Genomic DNA, 27,607 nt, shown 5'->3' with positions numbered 1-27,607 from the left:
CAAGGTGAAAGGTCATTCTTTGGATTTCAGTGACTCATCCCCAAAGAGGCAAACCAAACCACACATAAACCCAGTGCCCTTTATAGTCTGGGAGTTGGAGCCAGGTGGGGAGACCAAAAAAACGTGAGCCAACTCTGTAAAAGCTGTAGTTGAGCAACATCTCTCCCGGTGCAGGACCTCATGCCAAACCAACAAGGATTCCACACTCTGCAGCATAAAACATATTTATTTTGTACCTGACAGAAGCACAATGGTAAGGGTCAGAGCTGTCAGACATGACGGAGGCGGAGGAAGGCTAGGAACGGCAGACAACCACCCCTGAGATTGCCCCCGCTCCTGAACACCCGTACATCTTACAAACTCTCTCAAACGAACAGGAAAAATCTGTCTGCAATCAGGAAGTCAAACTTAGTAGACTTCTTTTCCCTAGAGTGAACTGGGGAACATCGCGCAACACTTCAGAGCTGATGCATATAGACTGGATCTCGGGGTCATGCTAGAGAAGACCAGAGTGCAGCGCATGCGCAGAAGCCTCAATGTTCAGTACTAAGCCCATAACTCCCCTCTTCCTTTTTGTAATTAAATACTTCCGGGCTGGAAATGAGAGGGATTTTGATCTCTGCTCTCCCTCTGTGAAGTAGACTATTTTGCTTTCTCTTTAGTTTTTAATAAATGTATGGCTTTTTGCCAACTCTTTTCTTCATTTCTGTGTATCATCACTATCATCACCACCGTCATCATCACCAACACCATCATCATCATCATTGACCACCAAAGACTATTGCTGTTACCCTCGGGTGGGGTCTTGTCAGACAAGAGCTAAGCAACAATGGCACTGTGATAATCAGGCCTCAAGGCCTTGTAGGTGGGGCCACAGTAAACAACGGAACTGGATCCTTCCATGGATAGAAAGAAAGGTTACTTGGGGAACTCAAAACTACAGCGGAGCTGGAGGGAAGGCTAGTGGGGTGGGGATAAGGGGGAGATGGGGGAGAGAAGGGAGAAGGAGAGGATGGGGAGAGCTTGAGGGAATGGGATGGTTGGGATGGAGGAGGGGTGGATGTGGGAGCAGGGAAGTATATATCTTAATTACAGGAGCCATTTTAGGGTTGGCAAGAGACTTGACTCTAGAGGGGTTCCCAGGTGTCCAAGGAGATGTCCCCAGCTTGTTCCTTGGGCAGCAGAGGAAAGGGTGCCTGAATTGGCCTTGTCCTATAGCCACACTGATGAATATCTTGCATATCACCATAGAACCTTCATCTGGTGATGGATGGAGATAGAGACAGAGACCCACATTGGAGCCCTGGACTGAGCTCCCAAGGTCCTAATGAGGAGCAGAAGGAGGGAGAACATGAGCAAGGAAGTCAGAACCACAAGGGGTGCGTTCACCCACTGAGACGGTGGGACAGATCTAATGGGAGATCACCAAAGCCAGTTGGAATGGGACTGATGGAGCACATGACCAAACCGGACTCTTTGAATGTGGCTGACGGTGGAGGCTGACTGAGAAGCCAAGGACAATGGCGCTGGGCTTTGATTCTACTGCATGGATGGGCTCCGTGGGAGCCTTATCAGTTTGGATGCTCACCTTCCTGGACCTGGGGGGAGTTGGGAGGACCTTGGACTTCCCATAGTATAGGGAACCCTGACTGCTCTTTGGCCTGGAGAGGGAGGGAGTGGGGCTGTGGGTAGAGGGGAGGGAAGGGAAGTGGGAGGAGGGAAGGAGATGGAAATTTTTAATAAAAAAATAAAAAATAAACAAGAATTTTAAAAAAGATGTATGATGTAGGGAAGGGGAACCTACCTGGAAGTCTGAACTACCTGGGAACTGGAAGAGCGGGAGAAGGTGACAGGCCAGAACAGCCATGGGGACTTTGATCTGTGTGGCCCACTTGTTTGCCTTAACAGGGAGCCAGCTGCCTCAGCAGACAACTATAGGGGCAGAGAACGGAAGTAATGACTTTTCCTGACAAGCATAAACTGGCTTCATATGATTTCTGGAGAATGCTGATTTTAGGGTTTATCTGTTGGGGATTCTTCCATTTACTTGGTCAGAGTCCAGCCTGAGCTGAGCTAGGACTGTCATTTAGGGCATTAACAGTGGCACTGTCGTTTTAGAGGACCCTCTTGGACCCAACAGATCTGATGTCATGAGTGATGTTGGGCCTCCCTGTGAGCTCCAGCTGAGGTCCAGGAGTGATGTTGGGCATCCCTGTGAGCTCCAGCTGAGGTCCAGGAGTGATGCTTGGCATCCCTGTGAGCTCCAGCTGAGGTCCAGGAGTGATGCTGTGGCATCCCTGTGAGCTCCAGCTGAGGTCCAGGTATGATGCTGGGCCTCCCTGTGAGCTCCAGCTGAGGTCCAGGAGTGATGCTGGGCATCCCTGTGAGCTCCAGCTGAGGTCCAGGAGTGATGCTGGGCATCCCTGTGAGCTCCAGCTGAGGTCCAGGAGTGATGCTGTGGCATCCCTGTGAGCTCCAGCTGAGGTCCAGGTATGATGCTGGGCCTCCCTGTGAGCTCCAGCTGAGGTTCAGACATGATGTGGGGCATACCTGTGGATTCCAGCTGAGGTTCAGGAGTGATTCTGGGCATCCCTGTGGACTCAAACTGAGGTTCAGGCGTGATGCAGGGCATACCTGTGGGTTCCAGCTGAGGTTCAGGAGTGATTCTGGGCATCCCTGTGGACTCAAACTGAGGTTCAGGCGTGATGCAGGGCATACCTGTGGGTTCCAGCTGAGGTTCAGGAATGATTCTGGGCATCCCTGTGGACTTTACAGTCCATAGTTGATAGCACTGCCAGATGTCTCCTCTCAGAATTGCAGCACACATGGCACGGGAACTCATGTGCACTCCGAGGGATGTGGAAGGATCACGAAATTGGCTAAGCTGAAGTTTTCACCACTTCAGAAATGTTCTACACAAAGTAGAAACTGCCTATAATTGCAGAAAAAGAACACATTTTGTTATGTGTGAATGTGACCGAATAAAAGAATTGCATGCTTATGTAAGACTATAAGAAAAGCATGATGTATCATACTTATGCTTTGAGTAGGAATTCTGTTTTGTTGAATGATAGATTTCTTGTAGTTTGCAAAATTACTGCATGTAAAATAAACTGCGTGGATGTAACGTCACGTTGCTTAAGCACAGTCAAACCAGAAAATAAAAGCTGAAAATTTCAAAGAAAGGCTATTCATTCTTCTTTGATTTTTGTCTCCTCTAGTTTCAAAAGAGCTGTCAGGGAAAGTTCTGTTTCTGTTCTCTTTAGCCTAAAACTCAAGTCTCATCTCAGTGATTAAGAACTTCGGGGGTTTCATGAATGTCAGGCTGAGGAAAGGTGGCTGCCTCTTTCCTGCCTCTCATGTGCCACTTAACAGCCTCCTATTTCGCCAGAATCTGCAGACTGTGCAGAGAACGTGTTCCATAAAGAGAATTATCAACAGGATGTGTTCGTACAATAGGAAGGGAAAACTAAGCAGATTTCAGGACAATGCGATTGATTTACTTCAGATGGTGAACATCTTCCTATCAAGGCTTTACAATTAAGGTCCTACACACTTAAATCTTTAAAGTGGCAAATTTTCATTCATTAAGAAAATTAGAGTAATCTTTTCACTCCTACGCCTCTGTGTGTATAATTATTATTTAAACCATGATTATTGTGCTTAAGGAATGTCAACCTTGAAGCAACTCGCCCTGGCCCCCACCTCCCACCTTTATTTCAACTTGTGTGACGTTTTCATAAATTATATTCCAGGTTCTCCAAAGTAGATCAAGTGCACTGAAGGCTGGCAATGAACAGCCTCCCATATCCATGCTCTTTGCAAAGTGACTTTGCTGATATTGCCATGGAAAGAAAAGCTATTTCTTCTATTTCTTTTCTCTTTAAATCTGGGTTGGCCCATGTCTTGCTCTTGCTAAGACGTGTGTGTCTGTGTGTGTGTGTGTGTGTGTGTGTGTGTGTGTGTGTTAGTGACAGACTGTCACTTCTAAACTTAGATGGTTTGTTTTTCTCTTGAAAATATGTCCCCATGCTGCTACCACATGAATTAGCCTGCGCCCATCTGTAGAGGCGGGGAAATCACATGAAAAATAGTCTCATTGTTCCAGCTGATGCCAAATGACCTCCAAATGTGTGAAGACAGTCCAGTCAAGTGAAGAAGAGTCATTGATTGGATTCAGATGCATGAGAAGGTTTAACCCAGATGGTGAAATCAATAACTACTGTTTCAAACCTTTCCATTTCAGGAATTGTTACACAGCAATACTGACTGAGGCATTAAATAACTCTCTTCTTTAAACATTTTATTTTACCCTGATATTTCCTATAGTCCATGGGGTATGTGGGTACGGACTTGTAATACATGCAATATTTTAGAGTTGTGCATTGAGGCTTTTCTTGTAAACTGAGTATGGGATGCAATCCTTTTACTATTTATTTATATCCAATTTATATGACCTCTGTGTTAGTCATAACAAGATATCAGCAATTAGGTAGTTTTAATGACAAAAAACTTCTTTCTTGGAATTCTAGTGGCTGAGAAGTCCAGGTGTAGACTAAGTGATTTCTTTGTAGGGCTATCTTGGTTTCTTTGTGAAGTCCAAGTGACAGGTAGGGAGGACAGAAAGAAGGAGAGGGATAGGGAAAGAAAGGGACAATCTGTTTTCACATCTAATCTTAAAACAAATGATCCAAATCCCACCAGATCAGAATCCCAATCATATGACCGTGTTTAATTTTAATTACTTCCATATTCCATGTACAGTCTCATTGGAAATAGAGCTCCAGCATATGAACTTTAGAGGATGTAACTCAGTTCATAACAACACTGCTTAAAGAGGCCTTTTCCTGTGCTATCTGGTATTTACATTTAGATTTCTCTAGCAAAGGAGATTAAAAGCAAATAGACAAAAGCCATATTTAAGATAGTTTTTATAGTGTTCATCTCCCCCTTGCTAATAATTCTTTTATATTCTGTGGCTTCTTGCTATGTCCATCTACAAATTCTATAAATTCTAGTCATCTACAAATTTCATCTACAAATTCTAGTCAGCTGAAATGGAGCATTTTAAATCCAATTCAGCACCAACAGTTTTTCTATAAAGTTAGGGAAAAATAGTAAACTGGAAATTTTCATCATTTGCAGTCAAAATTGCCGGGTCATTTCTTCCCTTTCTCATTAGTTTGTCATTACACCTCGTAGTTTACAGAACTATATTTATAATCACCAGTAACATCTCTGAGGGTTGTTTCTTCTTAATGATGTTGGGAAGATTCTTAAATGGAGTAACTGATCATATAAAGCATATGGTTTCCCAGATAACCTCAAGATAATATCCAAAACTATATAAACCTCTATCTCCACAGGGGGAAAATGTACGTACAAGGAATTTATTTTTTTTCTTTTTTTATTAAAAATTTCCATCTCTTCCCCTCCTCCCACTTCCCTCCCCTCCCCTCCACCCACACCCCCACTCCCTCCTTCTCCAGGCCAAAGAGCAGTCAGGGTTCCCTACACTATGGGAAGTCCAAGGTCCTCCCAATTCCCCCCAGGTCCAGGAAAGTGAGCATCCAAACTGACAAGGCTCACACAGAGCCCGTCCATGCAGTAGAATCAAAGCCCAGCGCCACTGTCCTTGGCTTTTTAGTCAGCCTCCACCGTCAGCCACATTAAAAGAGTCCGGTTTGATCACGTGCTCCATCAGTCCCATTCCAACTGGCTTTGGTGATCTCCCATTAGATCTGTCCCACCGTCTCAGTGGGTGAACGCACCCCTTGCGGTCCTAGGAATTTATTTAAAGATTACCAAAATGATGTGAGTTTTTGTTGGATATAACCAATGTTTATGTTAACGCATCTTCGGGTCTGTTTTAGCCATCTTTGTGCAGGACTTCAGTCCCTTTCTTCACAGTGCACTATGCATCATGCTGATCTTTCCAGTCTACCTTACTGCCATCTTGAATTATTTTAATTGATTCACCTAGTCTCTAAAGTAGAGTTCAGTAAGATTTTATATTGTGTTAGGAACTATCCTTAGTTACAGGGATACAGTGGTAGCCCAACAAGAAAAAGATACGAATCCAGGAGACTACAGCTAGCAGGGAAGATGACAGCAACAAATGAATATGAAGTACCCTGTCCAGCACCACAATCTGTTATGGAAAAAGCAAACCAAGATAAATGGATAGAGTAGAGGGATCCAGGATTTAACCAGGTGTGTGTGTGTGTGTGTGTGTGTGTGTGTGTGTGTGTGCGTGTGCGTGCGTCCTGTCAAAAGAAACAGCCACTGTCAGGATCTTGAAATGGTAACAATTTTGTTTTAAAATGTCAAGCTTAGGTAGTATTCCCTATCCTTTTAGTCATATTTTTCTTAGATGTTTTGTTTTATAAAGACAAGGTTTTACATAAGGAGATAGAAGGCTGTTCTCCATGGATGATTCTAAGATGAAATACTGGAGCTCTTGAGTCTGTCTGGCTTTGCCATGTTGTTCACATAATCAGAGCTGGTGTTAAGTTGGACTTTGTAAGCCTATTGATCACTTTTGCCCCACTTCTTGTCCCTAGTTCTTTAGAAGTATTTATTATCATCTAAGACATCTAAGACCTTTTGCACACTATTTGAAACATAGAGGCTAGTTCCTGGGCAGGCAAACCATGGTTCTTACCATCCCTAAACTGTGTATTCTTGTTCATGGTCAGCTGCTAGGAAGTCAGGACAGAGATTCTGCAGAAGAGTGCACACACAATTAAATTAGCGTGCTGCCATCTAGCCAGTGTAGATATCAAGCAGATGGAATCATGCTTATGCTTAAAACCAGAGCAGAGAAAAGTATAGAGCTCAACAAAAATCAATAAAAAAAGAAAAAGAAAAAAGAAAAGAAAAATGCATTACAGTATGGACTAGAAAAAAAATCCAGGTTGCAAAATGGAGATTCATTCACTCTGAAAATAACTACTTTGCATCACTAGGTGACAGATAACTGCTATCACAATCATTTGGTGACACATTAACCAACAAAAAGACCCAATTAAAATAATGAACAGTGAACAGGAATGCTGGAGGATTTATATATGATACACATAATGCTTGGAACATCATAACAAAGAAATGTTAAGTGTATATATCTTTCTACAGAAAACACAGCTCTTGCCCCAAAACTGCTAGTGACAGCTGATTGTTAAATTAAGGACCATTGTCCTGGAATGTAACATGTTCCTGTGGGGACCTCTGCAAACACCAAGGCCAGCAGAGTGTCGATTCACATGACGCAAGAAGGAAGTCTGATTAAACATGACTCAGTAGCCAGTGTTGGTTCAAACTTCAAGAGTCTGACACTGGCTCGTTTAAATCAGGCATACTTAAGCACAGCACAATTTGGAAAGAAAAGTTTCTTGGTGATGATTAACTTAAGCCTGTGTGCACAATAAAGCTTAAGGCATGACTACACCAAAACTCTTTGTACATGTGGAATCGTCCATAAAGATGGGTTCTATAGATTAACTGAGAAAGCAGGCTCAAGGTAAACAAAGTATACGATGAGGGCCTAGGTGAAGTTAGCACTATAGACTGCTTGAGACAAGAGTCTGAAGGAGCCAGATGTGATCTGGCTATACAAATAGCACGGAAGTCACCAGGCTATTGACCACATTTATTTCCAGCCTTCTGGGTGGAAAACACGATATATATTTCTTTCCTTGAAGAGACAACTCTGCATGTACAGATTTTGATGTTTGTCAAGAAAAATAATGCTTCCCAAATATTTTTGCATCTTCAGACTTATAAATGTGTTACTATATTAGGTGTAATTGTCAATTTGATTGACTTTAGAAATACTTAGGCACGAATTTTAGGTGTGCCTCTGAGAGCATTTCCAGAGAAGTTTGACTGAAAATGGGAAGTGTAGTCTGAATGCAGCCGGAACAATCCTGTGAGCTGGGGTCCCTGAATGAACCAAAAGCCATCATGAAGCTTAGTGTTTATTCCCCTTCAGTTGCTTCTTAGTCTGCACTGTGAACCAAGTGGCTCCCCCTGCCGTGTATGTCTTCCTTACCATGATGAACTGAATTTTCCTTACCATGATGGACTGGATTTTTTTGAACTATGAGTCAAAATAAACCCCTCTTCCTTAAGGTAGGGGTGTGTGTGTGTGTGTGTGTGTGTGTGTGTGTGTGTAAAAGAGTCATTTGAACACAGTAATGAGTAAATGACTAATATGTGTTGCAAACAGGACTTTGAAAATATGATTAAGTTAAAGATGTTAAAATAAAGATATTATATTGCCATATTATAGATTCTACAATCATAAAAAACTCCTTTTCAAAGTCAGAAAGGTCCATGGCTACAGGATAGGCTGATGCTGAGCCATTGAAATGCCTTTGTCTTAGTTAGGATTACTCTTTCTATGACTATGATCAAAAGCAACTTGGGGAGGAAAGGGTTTATTTGGCTTATATATCCATTATCCATGTTCATTATTAAAGGAAGTAAGCACAGGAACTCAAACAGGACAGGAACCTGGAGGTAGAAGATGATGCAGAGGCCATGAAGTGGTACTACTTACTGACTTGCTCCTCATGACTTGCTCAGCCTTTTTCCTTTTAGAACCCAGGACAACCAGCCGAGGGATGATACCATCCACAATGGGCTGGGCCATCCCCATGAATCACTAATTAAGAAAATGCCCTACAGCTTGCTTACAACCTGATCTTGTGAAGGCATTTTCTTAATCGAGGTTCCTTCTTCTCAGATGATAATATCTTTTATTAAATTGACATAAAACATGCCTCTCATCCTATTATATATACATGGGTGCTATCCCTCCCATTATAGCTTCTCTCTGGCATTGAAATATTGCTGTTCCCCTTCATAGCTCTGCCTGTCCTATGCAACTCCTCTCAGATGTTGAAGAACTGATTCTTTCATCCCTTATGGCCTCACTGTCTCTGCTACCATGCTGTATCTCCTCGATTGCTCTTCCACTTCAAGGACCGAACATGTCCCCTTCTAATAGTAGTGAGACACCCCCACCATGCTCATTCTAAAGGTTATTTTCATATCAGCTCCTTTCCCAGCCCTGTATTTAGTTCTAATAGAAAGAAAAAACAACTCTGTTAAAACAACAATCAAAATTTGGGTGCCTTTGAAAAGCATTGCTACTTCAAGAACAAACTGTTTCAAAGTGTTCAGGAAATAATGTAAGGTGTTAGTTTCTCATGGTTTTACAATAACGAGTTCATAGATGAATGTAACATTTAAGCATGACATTGATGACTCAGGAGGTAAAAATCCTGAGTCATGTTTTGGAAGAAGAGTTGAAGCTCATTATCTTTATAATTGTATTAGGAACAGTTAAAAAGAGAGAGTCACTCTGCCACTTACATTTAGGTCACACATATTTAAGTGGAACTATTCGAATAGGAAAATGCAAACTAAAAACTCATTGAGATACCATTACCCCAAGGCTCAGAAAAATCTGCGTGTGTGTGTGTGTATGTGTGTGTGTCCTTCAGTGTATATGTATCTATGTGTGCTCTACCACTGAGCTAAAGCCCCAGCTAGAAAAACATTTATTTTTTTTTCATGGTTTATTTTTTTATATTTAAAAATTTCCATCTCCTCTCCTCCTTCTCCCCCTTCCCTCCCCTCCCCTCCATCCATACCCCTCTCCCTCCGTCTCCAGGCCAAGTTGCCATCAGGGTTCCCTACTCTATGTTAAGACCAAGGTCCTCCCAACTCTCCCCAGGTCCAGGAAGGTGATCAACCAAGCTGAGAAGGCTCCCACAGAGCCCGTCCATGCAGAAGAATCAAAGCCCCGCGCCATTGTTCTTGGCTTCTCAGTCAACCTCTACCGTCAGCCACATTCAGAGAGTCCAGTTTGGTCGCATGTTCCATCAGTCCCATTCCAACTGGAGTTGGTGATCTCCCGTTAGTTCTGTCCCACCGTCTCCATGGGTGAACACACCCCTCAAGGTCCTGTCTTTCTTTCTCATGTTCTCCCTCTTTCTGCTCCTCATCAGGAACTTGGGAGCTCAGTCCGGTGCTCCAAAAACATTGTTTTAAAGAGCTAGATCTTAAATGTTAAATGCTTTACAGGCCATATATTATCTACCACAGCACTCTTGACTCAATCATTGTAAAACCAAAGCAGTCATGGAATGTGGAAACTAGTGAACATGCCTGTTTCAGTACAGTTCATCTGCAAAACAAAATACATGGGGATACAGTTCAAGGGCACAGCAAGTGCTAAAAAAAAGACAAGATCCCAGGTTCAATCTCTAGCATGCAAACCACCAAACACACATGCACACATACACATGCACAAGCATTGCACAGGCATGCACAATGGTAGTTTAAATTTGTTGAAGGTTTGGTAATCCTAACACTATCATCTCTAACGTGTCTAAATCTAAAACACTAATTCTACCAAGTGCTGAAAATATGGAATTCTCCTAACTAGACCCACTGGTGGGAATGCAAATAGGATAACCACTTAGAAAATGCCTTGACACCTGTTTCAAAATTTACATATACTACTATCACAATCGCACTTCCTAGTCATTCTTCTAGGTTTTTAAAGAAAACTGGAAGTACTCAGGCTTAGACACATTGCTCAGAATATAACTATACACACTCCAGACATTAGAAATCACTCAAATCTCTAGCAACAGGCAAACAGATAAACAAATTCCAGTATGTCTTTGCAATGAAAAAAATTCAGCCACCAAAACAATACATTATTAATGTTCACTCCATATGTATGCATCTCAAAATAATTTTTCCGAGAGAAAGGTGCTAAGCAAAAAAAAAAAAAAAAAAGTGTAGACTTAGGAATTCACTTGTATAAAACTCTAGAAGCAAAAATAAAAAATTAAAAATTTAAAAAAAATAATGCAGATCAGTAGCTTCTTAAAGATAAGGGTGGAGGCAGGGAGGCCATGGAAAAGGGATTAGAAAGCTTACAGGGAAATATTAGAGAAAACTGAAAACATTCATTATCCTAGAGTGATGGTTTCTTGGATACGTGAGTGTGTGTTTGTGTGAGATTCATAACATATGTGTTTCATTATATATAAGTAGCCTTATTACAAAAATATGTATATACTAAAACAATAAACTATAACATCACCTCAGATACATGCAAAAATAACCAAGAGAAAGCCAAAGAGAACATGGGAACTGGTCTTTCCTGTGCAGTCTAGAGCATACAGGGCCAGCCTACTGCTTAAGCATCTCCACAAAATTGTATACACACTACTGGTAGGATTTAATTTGAAAAGTTATTAAAATCTTAAATAAAAATGAGCTACAGAGGATGGTGTAACTAATGTCTCATATGCGGCCTCATGTTGAAAGATTCTAGCATAACTAATGAATAAAATTTGTGCTGTAACATTTTTCTCATTTAAATGTCATCTTGGCCATATTAATAGGTGGCTTTCTGTGAGCTTTAAGTAGTGACAACAGTGACTCATAATTTAAGAGTTAAAACCAACATAACTACACTAAATGACCCAAGGGAGCCATCCTCATTAACATGATAATTCAGTCAAGCAGACTTAAGTAAACTTCAAAGAGCGAATGCAAGGATTTTAGTAGAAGTGTGATGTTCTGGGAGAACAGATGTTAGTATCTCTTTTCACAAAGTAAAAGAATTCTCTCATTCTATGAGCACAAAGTTGGCTGACATCAGATTACATTTGTACCAAATGCGATAGAAACCCCCCCCCTCTCTCCCTCTGTCTCTGTCTCTCCTTGAATAAATAATGAAACACTAAACCTCTGTGATTTAACTCACAAACAAGGAGCCCCTGGTTACACCCATGGAGATACCTCCCTCCCATTGCACAATTCCCAGTCTGCCTACACTGAGGGAGCTCAGTAAACAGAAACAGGGTCTCCCCAGTAGTGCTCACTTTCAAAATGCCAGTACTTTAGAGTAGCTTTAAAATGACTAATGCTTAATAAAGCAACCAGTGGATGGATAACCTTTTACAGATAGGAGCTTTGGGGACATCATAAGTATCAGAAAACACAGCAATAAGATGCTATAATAAAAGAGGCGGTGAGGACACCTGCCATATGCCAGGTATTGTGAGGATAAATAACAACTGTAACAACTTTACAGATGCTGTTTCCTTCAGACCTCACAACTATGTGAGAGAAAGACCGCTGTCATCACTGAGCTATTAGCCATGTACTTGTTAAGGAGATGGACTACATCTTATGCTCCCCTATAGACAAAGACCAGCATGTTTTCTTTTTTTTATTTATTAGATTTAAAAAAAAATATCAATCCAAATTCCCACTCCCTCCTCTCCTCCCATTCCCTTCACACATCCTTCCACCACACCTCCCTCTAATCCTAAGAGAGGACAAGGCACCTTGCCCTGTGGAAGGTCGAAGGTCCTCCCTACTACATCTATGCTGAGCAAGGTATACAGTCAAAGAGAATAGGATCCCAAAAAGCCAGTACATGCAGTAAGGATAAATTCCAGTGCCACTGCCAGTGGACCCTCAATCTGCCCCAGCCACACAACTGTCAACCACATTCAGAGGGACTAGTTTGGTCCTACGCTTGTTCCTTCCCAGTCTAGCTGGAGTTTGCGAACTCCTGTTAGCTCAGGTAGACTGTTTCAATGGATGAACCCTTCATGGTCTTGACCTCTTTGCTCATATTCTCATTCCTTCTACTCTTCAACTGGACATTGAGAACTCAGTCCAGTGCTCAGATGTGGGTCTCTGCCTCTATTTCCATCTGTTGTTGGACGAAGTTTCTAGGTGATAAGGGGAAGGTTGAGGAGAACTTGAGAGAATGGGATAGTCGAGATGGAGGAAGGACAAATATGAGAGTAAGGAAAGAGATATCTTGATTATGGGGTTAGCAAGAAACCTGGCTCTAAAAAAACCTGGCTCTAGAAAGCCTGGCTCTAGAAAAATTCCCGGGAATCCATAAGGATGACCCCAGCTAAGACCCTAAGCAATAGAGGATAGGGTGCCTGAACTGGCCTTGCCCTGTAGTCAGATTGATGATTATCTTAGATATGACCAGCATGTTTTCTAACCCTGCTAGTTCTGAATGTATTGCAGTTGAAATAGGGACATCAAGTACCTGGCTTGAGCCTTGTAAACAATGAAGTTAGGACTCACTCACGCCTCGACCACTAGACTAGATTCCACTTGTTTTACTACTCACTGTCTATTCTCACAAACACTAGAGTAAACCAGCCAGGTGTTGTGGCACCCACCTGCAATCCTAAAAATTAGGAGGTGGAGAGAAGACAATCAGAAGTTAAGGTCATGATCAGCTACACAGAAAGCTCAATGCCACACTGAGTTCCATGAGACTGTCTCAAAAAAACCAAAAACAAACAAACAAAAAAACAACCAGATAAAACCTAAGCAACCAATGAAATGAAAGTGATTAAATATATTTGACTAATTTATTCTATAGAGAAACATACAACCATTAAAATGGTTAATTTAAAAAAAACCTAAAGAGCTAGATGAAACAGTGTTCACATGTTAATAAAAAAAAAGAAAAGAATCATCTGTTCTTTGATTATAATTATGCAAAAATAATATATCCATATTAATAAAAACTAGAAAAGAGAAAAAATACTAAGCAATATATTGTATTGCAATTGTGTATAATGTTTTTAATTTTTATTACTGTTATTTAATATAGCCTTCTAAGAATTTACTTTTAAAAAGGGGGAAAAGTATGGCAGCACATGCTTGTGTGCAGGAAAATGGAAAGGGAAGGTGGAATCAGCCAAAAGACTGGAAGCTCTTAGTTCACCTTCACTTCTTTCAGCTAATACCCAGTCAGTCAGAGGACCATATCCTCATGGACTTCCTCAAGTTCATTCTTCTCTAGTATAAAAGCCTAACCTCCCATGCTAGCCACATTGAATTACTACATCCTCTGTTGGGCACATGTCACTGTCAACAGAAACATCGTAAGGGTCAAGGTATGACTCCTACTTGCTAGTGTTCGAATCTCAGTTGCATTACTAATCAGCTTGAAACAAGAATTGAGTCAAGTCGCTTAGTGCTTTCCCGACATCTGTGCTGTTGATTGTGAAACGATCGTATTAATAGCCTAGGAGTCATTGAGTTACAAGAAGATTAATTGAAGAATGTAAACAACATGTATAGTCCATAATTAGTGCTCATTAAGGGCACATATCACTAAAATATTACTCGTCAGTAGTATTCAGTTTCCTTATAAAAACCTTCAGGAAATCCTGGGTGCTTCCTACAGACTTGCTAACCTACAAAGCTTTCCATGAGTCCTCATGAGATTTTCATCAGCCAGATCTCTGTTCTTACCTTTTTACATGTTTTTACAGGATTATTTCTCTCTCCCCTCGTGTTCTTTATTAAGCTTTGGGTGATAGAAGAAAAACGAATCTGGTATGTTCGACCAATTTAACATATTTTTCTCATTTAATACTTAAGAAATTGTCTGTTAAAATAGAGTGTTCTCTGGGTATACCAATTGTTTTTCCTCATTGCTATGACAAAATATCTGGGAAAAAACTCAATAAGGACAGATCTATTTTAGCTCACAGTCTAAGGGAACATAGTTTATCACGGTGGGGAAGGCAAGACAGTACAAGCATAACACAACTAGCGACATTGCCTCTGCAGTCACAAACCTGGATTAGGTGATTGACAGTGTTTGCCTGGGATTCTCCTTTTCCCTGGTTTATTGTTGTTATTGTTGTTTGTTTGTTTGTTTGTTTGTTTTGAGATCCTAGGCTCCTGGGCTTCTGGGTTCACATTCAGGGTGGAGCTTCCCTCCTCAGCTAAGCCACCCCTGAAATACTCTATGGACAGACCCAAAGGTCTGTCTTATAAATGTTCTAAGTACTTATTAATCTAATGAACAATAGAAGATAAACATCACAACAAGGCTCTTCAACTAGGAGAGTGAATCAACATATTTTTTATGAATCATATAATGGGAAGAATAGGCTGCTGCCATGGCCAAAGACTTCCAAGGGTTGGGAAGAGGGCTCAGACAGTAAAGTGATTGCTGTGTAAACATAAGAACAGAGCACCATCTCCAGAATGCTCAGAAAATAAACGGCACAGTGGTCCACACCTGCAACCCTAGTGTTGGGGAGCTAGAGCTAAGCTGGTCCCTGGGGTTTCCAACATGCCTAGTCTATTCATCAAGTTCTAGGTAACCTGATAGATCCTGTCTGAGGCCAGTGTCTGTGGAATAGCATATGAATTGTTCTCCGGCCCATACACACACACACACACACACACACACACACAACTGATACATATATACATTTGAACACACAAGCATCTCTACACACATTTAAACACAAATGCAAAAAAAAGTAGACACGAGGACTCAGAAGTTCTTATATCTTCTTGTCATCACTTAATTCGTTCATCTGGCATGTGAAAAAGTCAAATGGATCTTGTTGATTGACACTGAACTAACAGAAACAACCAATGTTATCCCAAGTTACAGATGCTATCCCAGGCTTGATTCTTTAGTATAGAATATCAGTGAAGCCCCGGACAGGTTACATATGCCTTCTGATTTGCTGAACATATTCTAGTCCACAGCCATAAGGAAGCAAACTCTGAAGAAGTTCCACTTACTTGGTAAGGGTTAGTAAGCAATAGCATCACTGCGTTTGTCTGTTTTTGTTTTTGATGCCTTCTTCTATCAAGACACAAGATGAAGGAGGTTAACCAACCATATGCTCCCTATAGAAGATCAGGTTAATATACACTTTGGTGACATTACATTAACTGTGACTGATGAGTGACAGGTGGCAAGTGCTCTAGATGACATAAGAAACAGGCTTCCCAGAAATGGAGATACAGGGCCTGCTGTATCCATGAACTTTTTTTCTAGGGCACTCTAGTCTGTGACTTAACACTTCACACAGAATATCAATAGGAACTCAATGCATTAGCATCTCCCTTCTGTTCGGGAAGCAAACATTCTATAATTGGCAATACCAACAACTATCCTGGTTGTTGGGTTTATTGTCTTGTTTTTTGTTTTTTTGTTTGTTTGTTTGTTTGTCACTGTGATACAAACTAGAGTTATCTGGAAAGATGAACCTCAACTGAGAAGATGTGTACATCAGATTGCCTGTATGCAAGTTTGTGGGACATTTTTTTCTTTAATGATTGATGTAGGTTGGTACACCCCACAGTGGACAATGTCACTTCTGGGCAGATGGCTCTGAACTGTATAATAAAGTAGGCTGAGAAAGCCATAAGCAGTGAGCCAGTAAGTAGTGTTCTTCCCCAGCTTCTGCTTCAGTTCCTGCCTCTAAGTTATGGCCTTGAGTTCCCACCAGGACCTCAATCAGAGATAGAAGCAATCTGAGAGTTATAAGAAAAAATAAACCCAATTCCTCTCCAACTTGCTTTTAACTACTATGTTTTCTCACAGAAATAGAGACTTGAACTAAGATACCAATCCTTTTAACTAACAAAATTACTGCATTTATTGCAATGGAGTGAAAGGGGCACTTCTGTCTGTTAAGATGTATTAGAACGTTGGGGTCTTGGGAATCAACGTTCCTTATATCCAGAACTCTGTACCACTACATCCTGACTGCATAACTTGAGCAAGTCACTTTGTCTCTCTGAACTTCACTTCTCTCATCTGTAGACTGACTATAATACTAATACCCCCACAGACTAGTTATGAGGGCTATGGTAATCTAATACATAAGGCACAGATAATGTTACCTATCATTTTTATTAGACTGAAAGTGCTTTCAATATCATAGACTGAGTAGTTTGAAAAGATGTATCATATCAGAATCCTAGATGATGATTATATATTTACATTGGCTGACAAGTTCATTTTGGTGAATTCAATGGAAAGGATTAAGTATTACTTTTAACAAAGAAAACATAAGGGTTGAGGATGTAGTATAGCAACTCAAAGCCCTGGGTTCAAGCCCTAGCATTGGATAAATACTGTGTGTGGTGGCAACAACCTCAGAACTGATGAGGCAGAAATGGGGCATCCAAAGTTCAAGGTCACATGCTACATAGTGAGTGGGAGGCCAGCCTGGGATGTGTGAGCTTTTGTCAAAAAGAGAGAGCAAGAGCGAGGTGGTAGAGGAAATTGATTTTCCTTCCTTATAGTATATAAATAAATAAAGCCACAGTCTGAAAATATTTTTTAAAAAGTCTGCTAAGATATTGTTCAAAGAGAGGTGAAGGTGGCTAGGAGTGGGATGAATGTCTTTGTCCTGTGTCATTTGTTTAAGGAGTCCCTCGGGGATTCAGTAGAAACCTCCAGTTCACAGTAGGGGGGCATAGACAATGCAGGATTGGTTTACGTGAGACTTACCACATCATGATCACAGGACTGTGTAGGATCTCATAAACACTGTCAGACAGGCAACAGAGTCAGGTTCCTTGAGTCAGTGCCTCATCCCACAACTATATGCACAATCCTGGGTGTTGCTAACCTACCTTCATACTCCTAAATTTCACCATCCATAAAATGAAATGTAGTATTTTATATGGTTGCTATAAAACTATGTGAGTGAATGATCAGGCATATGTAGAGTGCTTAAACCAGCACCATGCATAAAGTGAACCCTGTGTAGGCACACAGAGATGCAGCCTATCAATGGGATGCCAGACGTCTTTCAAACTCACTGACTTGATCCACTTTGCTCTAGTTGTTATGGATAATATATATGTGTATATACACAATACAATATTTAAGTGGCTTCAAACTTTTTCTTTCTTATGAACTATTTTAAAGGCCTATCTAATTTTTAATTATGCAAATGGTTTTATGTGTATGTGCATGTGCGCACACACACTCACATGCCACATGCATGCAGGTCCTCACAGAGGCCAGAAGAGGACATCAGTTCCTCAGAAGCAGGAGTCTAGGCAGTTGTAAGCCACCTAAAATGTGTGATTGGAATTAAGCTCTAGTCCTCTGAAAGAGCAGCATGTGCTTTTACCTGCTGAATCATTTCTTCAGCCCCCTCAAGAACTGTCTCATTGTTTATAAAAATGAGAGGAGGGAAGGCAAGATGTAGAACCATCATAAGTATTCTCACAGGGGGTGACTGTCACCCCCTAAGTGAAAACCGTTCATACAATCATTCATTCTATTTTCCTTAAATTGATAAAAGACCCAGATACCTTCCTCTAAAAGGCTTACATTTATGTTGGCCATTCACGGGCTTGCACACATTAAATGTATCTGAATATTTTAGAATGTAAATATTAGAGACAGCCTTGCAAAGCTCTGCTCCTGGTACCCTGCAGGGAAATGATGAACAATGAAGTTGCCATGCCAGAGAGTCCTCTCTTGGTGCAGTAGAGACTTCCAAAGTTATGGGTTTTTTTCAACATAACAGGGACAGCATAAGCAAACTGTTCTGTCCAAAATAGTTTAAGAAGTGATTCCCCAAATAGAGGCACCCTGAAAAAGCTTATGCACCCCAACAATCACACATCCCAGACACACACCTCTGACATTTCCACTTATGTTGTAGTCATGGATGGCACATGCTATTTCAGTAAAACACTCAGCAAAAGCCCTCCAAACCCTAAGAGCCAGGAAAGACTACAGCAGCAAACAGGAAGCACATAAAAAGTTGCCATTTGGGACCTACAACATTCTCAGATTTTCTTTGATAGTGAAATTGTCATCTTGGATGACATCCCTCTTAAACAATCATGTGATACTTTTTCAGAAACTAGTCCTAGAGAAAATTCTCATCTACCCACCCATCCCTCAAAGACTTGAAGTCAGTCAGATGAAGGCCAAGAGCAGACCTATATCTAGATGAGACAGAGGCAAGAAATTGACAGGTTAGAAAGACAAGACATAGGTCACAATTTTCTAATTGTTGGGGATGTGTTGCTTTTCTGTCATGGCATGACTGTCAGGGACATGTAGGAGCAATCATTCCACTACTGTCCTTTAACTAAATTTGATGCGCCATGCCTAGGATAAAAGCTTACCAAGACAGCCACAGTTCCTACACACTGCCTCTGTTTCACAATTCCACAGTTCTGTTGAATACACAGATCTAAGGAAACAGGCATCTGCTGGAATGCCTGGGCTTTTGTGTCTCTAGAACAATGACTTTGACAGAGATGTGTGGATAGTAACAGGAAGAAGATAGTTGATTAAAAGTGGAAAAACACTCCTGAGTTGTTTCTGAGCTGGAACCCATGTTCAAGCCCCAAAAGATGCTGAGCTGGAGGTGAACCCCCTGACTTCATATGGTTATTTACATATAAGGCATTCTTTTGGAAAAGTTCTATTTTGTTACATGTAAGTGGCCAGTGGGGGTTTCAGTACCCATCTGCCATTGAATTCTTCCATGTGTTGATATTGATGCTTCTAGAATCTCCCTTTCAGCCTTATCCCCCTTCCTAAGGTCTATATTTACCATTTTTTTTCCTGCCAGAAGTCTGATTCTGTTTTACGGCTCTTGGCTTATAAATATTGATGAAATACAAGAAATGTGCCTCCTCCTCCTATGTGCTAGATTCCTACAGCAGTACACCCAACCATGCACCTGTCCACGATTAGTCCAACCTAGGATTGGCTCTCTGAAACAAAGGTCAGAAGGACAGCTACAAACAAACACTGTAGTTTCTAAAGGTTAGATACAATACCTGAGTGGCAGATCCTGATGTGGGAATCCCCTCTGTATGCTGTGATTACCATTAATGAATAAAGAAACAACTTTGGACCTAGAGGAAGGCAGAACTTAGGTAGGCAGGGAAAGCTAGGCTGAATGCTGGAAAAAAGAAGGATGGAGTCAGAGAGACGCTATGGAGTTACTGCAAGAGATAGAAGTGGCAAGACTTTGCCAGTAAGCCACTGCCACATGGCTATACACAGATTCATATAAATGGGTTAAATTAATATGTGGCAAATTGTCTATGCCCTCTAGGACTCAAAGATGCCATTGTGTCTCAAGCCATATTCCACCAATGACAGTAACTGAGCAGAATGTCCTAAGCAACGTAATTGGGTCAGAAACAAAGCCTCAAACCTTTTGAAGAAGGTCTAGAAACACCTGGAAAACCATGTGTTTTTTTTTACTTACTTACTTACTTACTTACTTACTTACTTGTTATAAATAATAGATGGCATAGTTAGGGTTCTCATCTGAGTTGTAGGAAGTAACTGGTCCAAGGTTTTAGAGGCAACGACAACCTAGATGACAGTGCCTGGACATCCAGCGACCCTGTTCCCAGATCTCTCTGGAGATCTTGGGAACATCCTATTTCTTGATGGTTCCTGAACCATGGTGGTAAATGATGCCAGTGATGGCAATCTATCACTATGTCATGTTAAAGCCAACCCAGTGCAATGGAGGTGACACCAGAGGCAGCATGAGTTACTTCCAACTGGCCTGTGCCAAGATCCTTTCTCTTCCAGTCTCATCCTGCTTCCTCCCACCCAAGGTTTCTGGTGCTAAATACTGAAGCAGCGAAAGATTTCTCTGCACTGCCATGGGGCTGCCATCCAAGTGTAGGCTGCTGTAGGTAGATCTGGCACTTGTGAAGTTCTCATGAAAACAAAAGTGTTTGTCTCTTTTATTGTTTAGTCAGGAAAATGGAAATCTCAAATGACTCACTATGAGCAATGAAGAAATGTACAAACTCCTTCACAGCAGGCTGATCGTTCTGCAATTTGTCCACTGCACACATGGGCATGAGCTAAGCAAACAGCACAGTAATAATGAGTGGAGGATAAAATTCTTCATCTCTTGTCAACTTTTAATATTTTTAACAAAGGATTTTTTTCCTTGTGATGACTGATATTTTCTAATATGTCAGATGACTTTCCAGTTTGAGTTCTGTGATAGTCTTACCACCCGTGAAATCCCTAAGCTCCTCCAAATCCATACAGCTTGCCATCTCAATAGAGCTATGAAAGCCTCATTTGGTGTTTTCCTGAACCACAAAAGTTTTGGGGCACATCTGCTGATATGTCCAATGTCAGATGTGAGATAAAACAATCGTAAGACCTACACAAAACACTCCTTTAATCTTGTTTTTTTTTTTCATAAAAACTTTCCAGTCAAGTCTAGGATTCCATTTGATTTGGACTTAAGAGCAATGATTAATGAGTGGGACCTCATAAAACTAAGAAGCTTCTGAACATCTAAAGAAACCATCAGAGTCAGATAGTGGTGGCACACACTTTTAATCCCAGCACTCAGGAGACAGAGGAAGATGGATCTCTGTGAGTTCAAAGTCATCCTGGTCTACAGAGTGAGTTCCAGGACAGGCTACAAAGCTACACAGAGAAACCCTGTCTTGAAAAACCAAAAAGAAAAGAAAAGAAAAAACAATTGAGTAAAGAGGAAGCCCACAGAATGAGAGGTAACTTCTGCAGCCATATGTATGACAGATGATTAATATCAAGAATATATAAAGAACTCAAAAAAAAAACAAGAAGAAAAAAGAATTATCTGTTCAAAAAGTATACTTAAAATCTGAACAGAGCTCTAAAAAGAATTGTTAAAAGTGGTAAAAAAAAAAAAAAAAAAAAAAAAAAAAAAAAACTATCCCAAAAATCTTCCAGCCAGATCTGTCCTGAACATCTCCTCCTTGAGGATTAGTTTCCATGGTGCTGTGCAAGCTTCTAAAGAAGGGAACCAATAGTCCTACCCAACTGTGATGCCTATGAACCACAACAAACCACATACACAATAACTCTAAAGGTGTAACAGTGGTGCTCATAACTTGGCAGTAACCAACAACTCTTTAATTAGACTTAAAGCTTATTTAACAGGAGGAAGATTATGCCAGGCGCTGGAAACCTAGCCAAGCCAGGGCAAATGAGGCTGTGGTCTTAGAGGAGAAGCTGCTACTGTCACTTTACTAAACTAGCATGACTCCTAAATCAGCATCCTAAATATCTCTCCTTAAACCCACAGATAAGTATAGTTCTCTGGCTTCATCAAAGAATCATCTCTGCAAAAGAAGGAGTGTATTACAGAAAGCACAGTCAGTAAAAATGAAAGAAAAAATGATTGCGAGGTGACAGACCCAACTGATAAATCTGCAATACAACTCTTACATCTAAGGCTCAAAGCACATTATGGAAGAGGGAGCAAAAAGATTATAAGAACCAGAGGAACTGAAACTCTGTTGTGAGATTAGAAGTGATAGGGAAGTTTCACCCACTATAATACACCAACAATATGGCTACCTAAACAAAACTTGAACAAGTATAACAACAACAGACACGCTAACATGGGAGAGGGAAATCTCATAGGGCTCCACTCCTAAACAAAGGACTATAAGCAATTAGAAAATGCTGAAAGTGGAAGAAATAGTCTCCCCCAAAAATGAGACCCTAATTGGTTATCTAATGGTCAGCCCTGAAATCATATACATATAAGTACACTACACATAATGAACAAGGTATTTGTGTGTGTGTGTGTGTGTGTGTGTGTGTGTGTGTGTAACAGTAAAACAGTAACAAGGGAAAGGAGGCCATGAATTTGAGAGGGAGTCAGGGATAGATGGATACATGGAAGGGACCAGAGGGAAGAAGGGAAGGAGTAAACTCTTGCAATTATATTTTAATTAAAAATAGAAACAAAGTAGCCAAACCAACGAAGGGGGATGCCAAAATATAAAATTTCCATGTTACTTTCTGCCCCTTCTTTCTTTAAAACATGGGAAGATAGTGTGTGCCAGTAATGGCTGAGTAATTTCAACATTTTCTTACTTCTGGGAAAATTATTCATTTTTAGCAAAAACTTCATATACTCAAAATATAATTACTAGCTCTTACAAACATATTTGCATCCATAAAGGAAGATGTGTCTCCTGCTCCCAGCTCCCCATAGCATTACTGTGTCAATCAAGGGGGTAAAGAGCTAAGCAATGATTGTGGTCATAACCCAGAAATCAGGCCCACAAAAAAAAAAAACCCAGAAATTTAATCACAATATATAAAATGTTTCTCCCCCGCATACCTTAGAGAAAAATTTGGCCAGACTTACTTAAACTTCAGACTAAAATCCTATGACCTCCATTCCTACCACTTCACAGAGCCTTTTTCTTCAACAACAACAACAACAAAGTTTTTCCTCAACAAAATATCAAACCACATGCTGTTACACAAGAAAAACACAGCAAGTATTATAACCAAACTTTGAATATGACACAGATAATTATCACATTAGAGGGTTTTAAATAACTCTGATTAATTTCCTTAGCATTCTACTGGTAAAGGGAAACAGCCTTCGAGAACAGATGGGCCTAGGTAAGGATGCTGTGTTGTTGTTGTAGTGTAGTCTGCTAGCATGTGGTTCTTATTTTTTAATTTTTTATTTATTTTTAGCATGTGGTTCTTATAAAAATATGCTGTGTGGTACACTAAAAATAGATTGAGAGATTAAAGAGAAAAGAATAGATGACAGGAGACTCTTGAGGTCAAAGTCAGCCTGGACTTCATGGCAAGACTACCTCAAACAGCAACTGCAAGCCACAAACAGAAGAAGAGATAGAAAATAAGAACTAAGAAAGAATTAAGAACAAACCATAGGAGAAAAACAAATCAAAACTATGTTAAAATCCCATCTCACTCTAGATGAACTACCATCAAGTAAACAGACAATCGCAAATATTGAAAAGGGTAGAGATGGGGAACTTGTTCAGTACTAGTGTGAGTGTAAATCAGTTTCTTCAACTGTTGAAACATAGAACTTCCCTATAATCAATCCATACCATTTCTATGTTTCCCCCAAAGAACTGAAACCAGTATATAATGGAGATACCTGTACACCCATGCTTATGGGAGCACTGTTCACAATAGATGAGATATGAAATGGGACTAGGTACATATCAAGAGAAGAATGGGTAAGGAAAATGCTGTGTACGTATATAATGTAGTTTGATGCTGTCATAAAGAAAAATCAAATTACATCACTTGCAGAAAATGAATAGATTTGAAATTATTACGTTTAAGTGAAATAAGCCCATCCTACAAAAATATGTATTATGGTTTTTGGTTTTTTGTTTTTCCCTTTAGGTGACAGCTAGGAAAAAAGAGGGCAGAGCATCAAGGTAAAAGAGTAGCTAGAGATGTGGGAAGAGAAAGAGAAAACAGGGAGAGTAGATAAAGAATAAAATTGGAAAGAAGAATAAAAGCTGAAGGGTTTGGGCTGTAACACTGTGTAATGTACAACCAAGAAAGAGTAAGATGAGGCGTGAGTATGATCAAATTGAATTATATGCATATGTTGGGAGAGGAGACTGCTTGTTCGTTCCCGGCTTCCCAGACCCAAAATTATCACACAGAAACTGTATTATTTAAATCACTGTTTGGCCAATAACGTAAGCATACTGTCACCTAGCTCTTATGTCTTTGGTTAACCCATTTCTATTAATCTGTGGCTTACCACAAGGTTCTGTCCAGTGTCTGTCTCCAGCGGGGCTACATGGCTTCCCTCTGACTTTGCCTTCCTCCTCCCAGCATTCGGTTCAGTCTTCCTCACTTGGCTCTAATCTACCCTATCACAGTCCAAAGCAGCTTCTTTATTCATTAACCAATAAAAGCAACCCATATATAGAAGGAGTTCCCATGCCATGCACATATGGAAATGTCATAGCCACTTCCTTTACTCTGTACAATTAATATGTGCTAAAAAGGAGCAAGAACATCCCAGAACTATAGACACTTCAGTAAATGTAACAGAGAAGCAATTAGAATTTAACACCAGTAGGGAGGTGAGGGAAGGAAGGAATCAAACATGTAAAGAATTAGTGGATAATAACTCCCCCAAATTAGTGTCAGACAAAAAAAAAACCCACTACAAATCCAAGAAGCTCAAAGAACACAAACCAGAATAAATGCCAAAGCAATAAACAAATTTAAAATTACTATTCCCAGGCTCATCATTTTCAGGCCACACAAAAACCAAAGACAACAAAAAATGTTGAAAGAAACATGGATGGAGTTAACATGACCTTCTAGTCAGAATCATGCAAGTCTTCACACCCTTATGAAAATGGGTGTTTGCTAAAATGATGATGTGGATTCCTGTCAGCTATGCCATGCCATGCAGGAGGAATTCATTACCACTGATGCTTCATCACAACGTAATTTCTGTGGAAGCTCATCAGTTTCTTACTAAACAGAATCACCTGTGATGTCTGGTGATCACTCTCCTGGGTATTTAACCAGCTTATTTCAAAATTCACACCCACACAAAGCCCTGTGTGTGACTATTTCTATTCACATCAACTGAATTCCTTCTTTTGAAATCTTCAGGAAGCATAAAAAGAAAAGGGGTTGCTGGGGAAGAAACGGGAAGGACCTAGAGAAGGATGAAGGAGGTGAGGACCTAGAGAAGGATGAAGGAGGTGAGGACCTAGAGAAGGATGAAGGAGGTGAGGACCTAGAGAAGGATGAAGGAGGTGAGGCAAAGAACCTATTCTTGACCCTGCCACTATGGTCGTGTGACAACACTTTTGAAGACCCACAAAACCTCATTAAGCAAAGGATGGATGCAAATCACATAAATCTAAGGCATGGTTTCAAAGGCTGGAATCACAGGATGGAATAGAGATTCTGATCACATGATCTGACTGAAGTGCAAATGATGAGCAGCCTCGCCAGAAGGAGTGGGCAGTTGGCTCACGGCATCTTTGGAAAGGAGTCGATAAGACTTATGACTAAAGGAAAAGTGCATAAGCTGTATGCTCTGGGTGTTAAATCTGTCTCATACGGGGGTATGAGTCATCCCATCTGATACAGCTATGCATGCATGATGGGAATGAACAATTCAACAAGTTTATACTGAGACCCATTTCCCTCACTGTTGGAACAGGAGTTTAGAAAAATGGAAGAAGACACCAAGATGATTTCTGTGAGCGAATTAGAGTAGAAGACATCAGTATTCGTGTTAGCAAAACATAGGCTGACGGCATAGAGAAATATTTACACACATGTATAAATACTGAAATGTTCATATACAAATATATCCAGGCTTCTACCTACCAACTAATCCCAGAAGCAACAGCAGTCAACAGCAGCAAGCACAGTTGCCTGTAGACCTTTGTTTTAAATACTATTCTAACAACAAACATAAATCTAGTTAGTAGAACTGACAGCTCCTAAGATTACGACAGGAAATACACAGAATTCTCATGAAGCATCTTAAATGACTAGTTAATAAGGAGTTGTCACACACACACACACACACACATACACACACTCTGATAAGATATGTCAACCAAGGAGTTGTCAAGGATATGTCAACCAGGAATCAACCAAGAATTCCTAATGACCAAAGATGAAGGAATTTAACTAATGATGCAATTTGAACAGTATTGCATTCTAGGCTCTGGTATAAAATAAATATTCATGAGTCCAAGTTGATATAAATATATGATTGACTGAATAAATAAATGAAAAATAAGCAACAGTTATTCTCTGGAGTAGAATTCCAAATAATTCACGTAGCTCCTGTAATCCTTTCCCAAGAGAGTGAAAATTAATTTTTACATTCAAGTGGAAGACATATGAGAGTGTGGGCTACATATATTGACATTATTTCAAGAGATATCAATAAAAAAGGGGGTAGGAATGGGGAGAGGACACAAAGAATAACTGTACAGTGAAGAAGACTGAGGTGAACTCCCTCAGTCAGGTCACGTGAATGGCAATGTTATGTTTCTAGTATTCACACCCCTACCCCAAACAGAGTCCAGCTATGTATCCTAGGCTAGTCTTGAACTTGTTTTTCTCCTATTTCAGCCTCTTCATCAGGCGAGTTCTACCACATCTTGCTGACTCATTTGTAAGATGAGATGACAATGAAACTTTGCCTTTGCACTTCACCGTCCCTAAATCCTAATAAGTTTCCAATCACATGAAAAGCATCAGATTCCAGTAGAAGAACACATTGCTGGCCATAACTCTTTAAACTACAAAGGTCATTAAAAACAAAGAAAATTTGAGAAACTGTGACACTCAAGAGAATCTAAAGCACATGACAGCTAAATATAATCCAGTGTCCTAGAAACAAAGAAAACAGAATGGGTAAAGACTAAGGCAGTTTTTACAAAGTATGAACTTGAGCTAATAGGAATGTGTTACTATCACTTCCCTAATGTTAACAGATACATGATATAAATACAAAGTTTTCTAACAGATAAAATTAGTACATGGGAGTTGTCGCTACTATGTATATTTATTTCCCCCATAAATGCACAACTCTCCTAAAATTAAATCTTTTTAATTAACCAAATCATTACAGATATAACTATTTAAATGCAAGCACTCTTTGATCTCTGCTTCCTAACTGTGGATGCAATGTGACTACCCAGACACATTCTTCTCCTACCATGCTTTCCCATGTGGAATGTATCCCCTTGAACTCTTGGCCAGAATAAACCATCACTTCTCTTCAGGTAGTCTATTACAACCACTCAAGTAACTAATCCAGGTCTCACCTGGTAATGCTATTACAATGGCAACTAAATCTCATGTCAAGCAATAGAGCTCCACCCACTCTGATATATGTCCTTCTCGCACACAAAATATATTCATTCCAACTCAGTACCCCCTCCACCAAAGTTCTAACTCTCT

The 27,607-nt window shown here is 40.3% G+C and overlaps 1 protein-coding gene across 4 annotated transcripts in view; it reads right to left on the bottom strand.

Moving 5' to 3' along the window:
- Positions 1 to 1,706: 1,706 nt before the first annotated feature.
- The window catches only part of LOC119801297, an 83,169-nt gene continuing 57,268 nt past the window's right edge, over positions 1,707 to 27,607 (bottom strand). For all 4 annotated transcript variants that reach the window (XM_042054178.1, XM_038311831.1, XM_042054179.1 and 1 more), the window contains 2 exons: positions 2,761 to 2,932; positions 1,707 to 2,676 (listed from right to left, as the gene is read on the bottom strand). In XM_042054178.1, coding sequence (XP_041910112.1) covers positions 2,087 to 2,676; positions 2,761 to 2,842 — 672 coding nt within the window. In that variant the 5' untranslated portion in view covers positions 2,843 to 2,932 and the 3' untranslated portion in view covers positions 1,707 to 2,086. The remainder of the gene's footprint in view (positions 2,677 to 2,760; positions 2,933 to 27,607) is intronic.

Source organism: Arvicola amphibius, chromosome 14 (assembly GCF_903992535.2).
Source record: "Arvicola amphibius chromosome 14, mArvAmp1.2, whole genome shotgun sequence".
In the NCBI taxonomy this organism is placed as follows: Eukaryota; Metazoa; Chordata; class Mammalia; order Rodentia; family Cricetidae; genus Arvicola; species Arvicola amphibius.
Note: the sequence above shows the minus strand (reverse complement) of the source record. Positions and strands in the feature narration are given on the sequence as shown.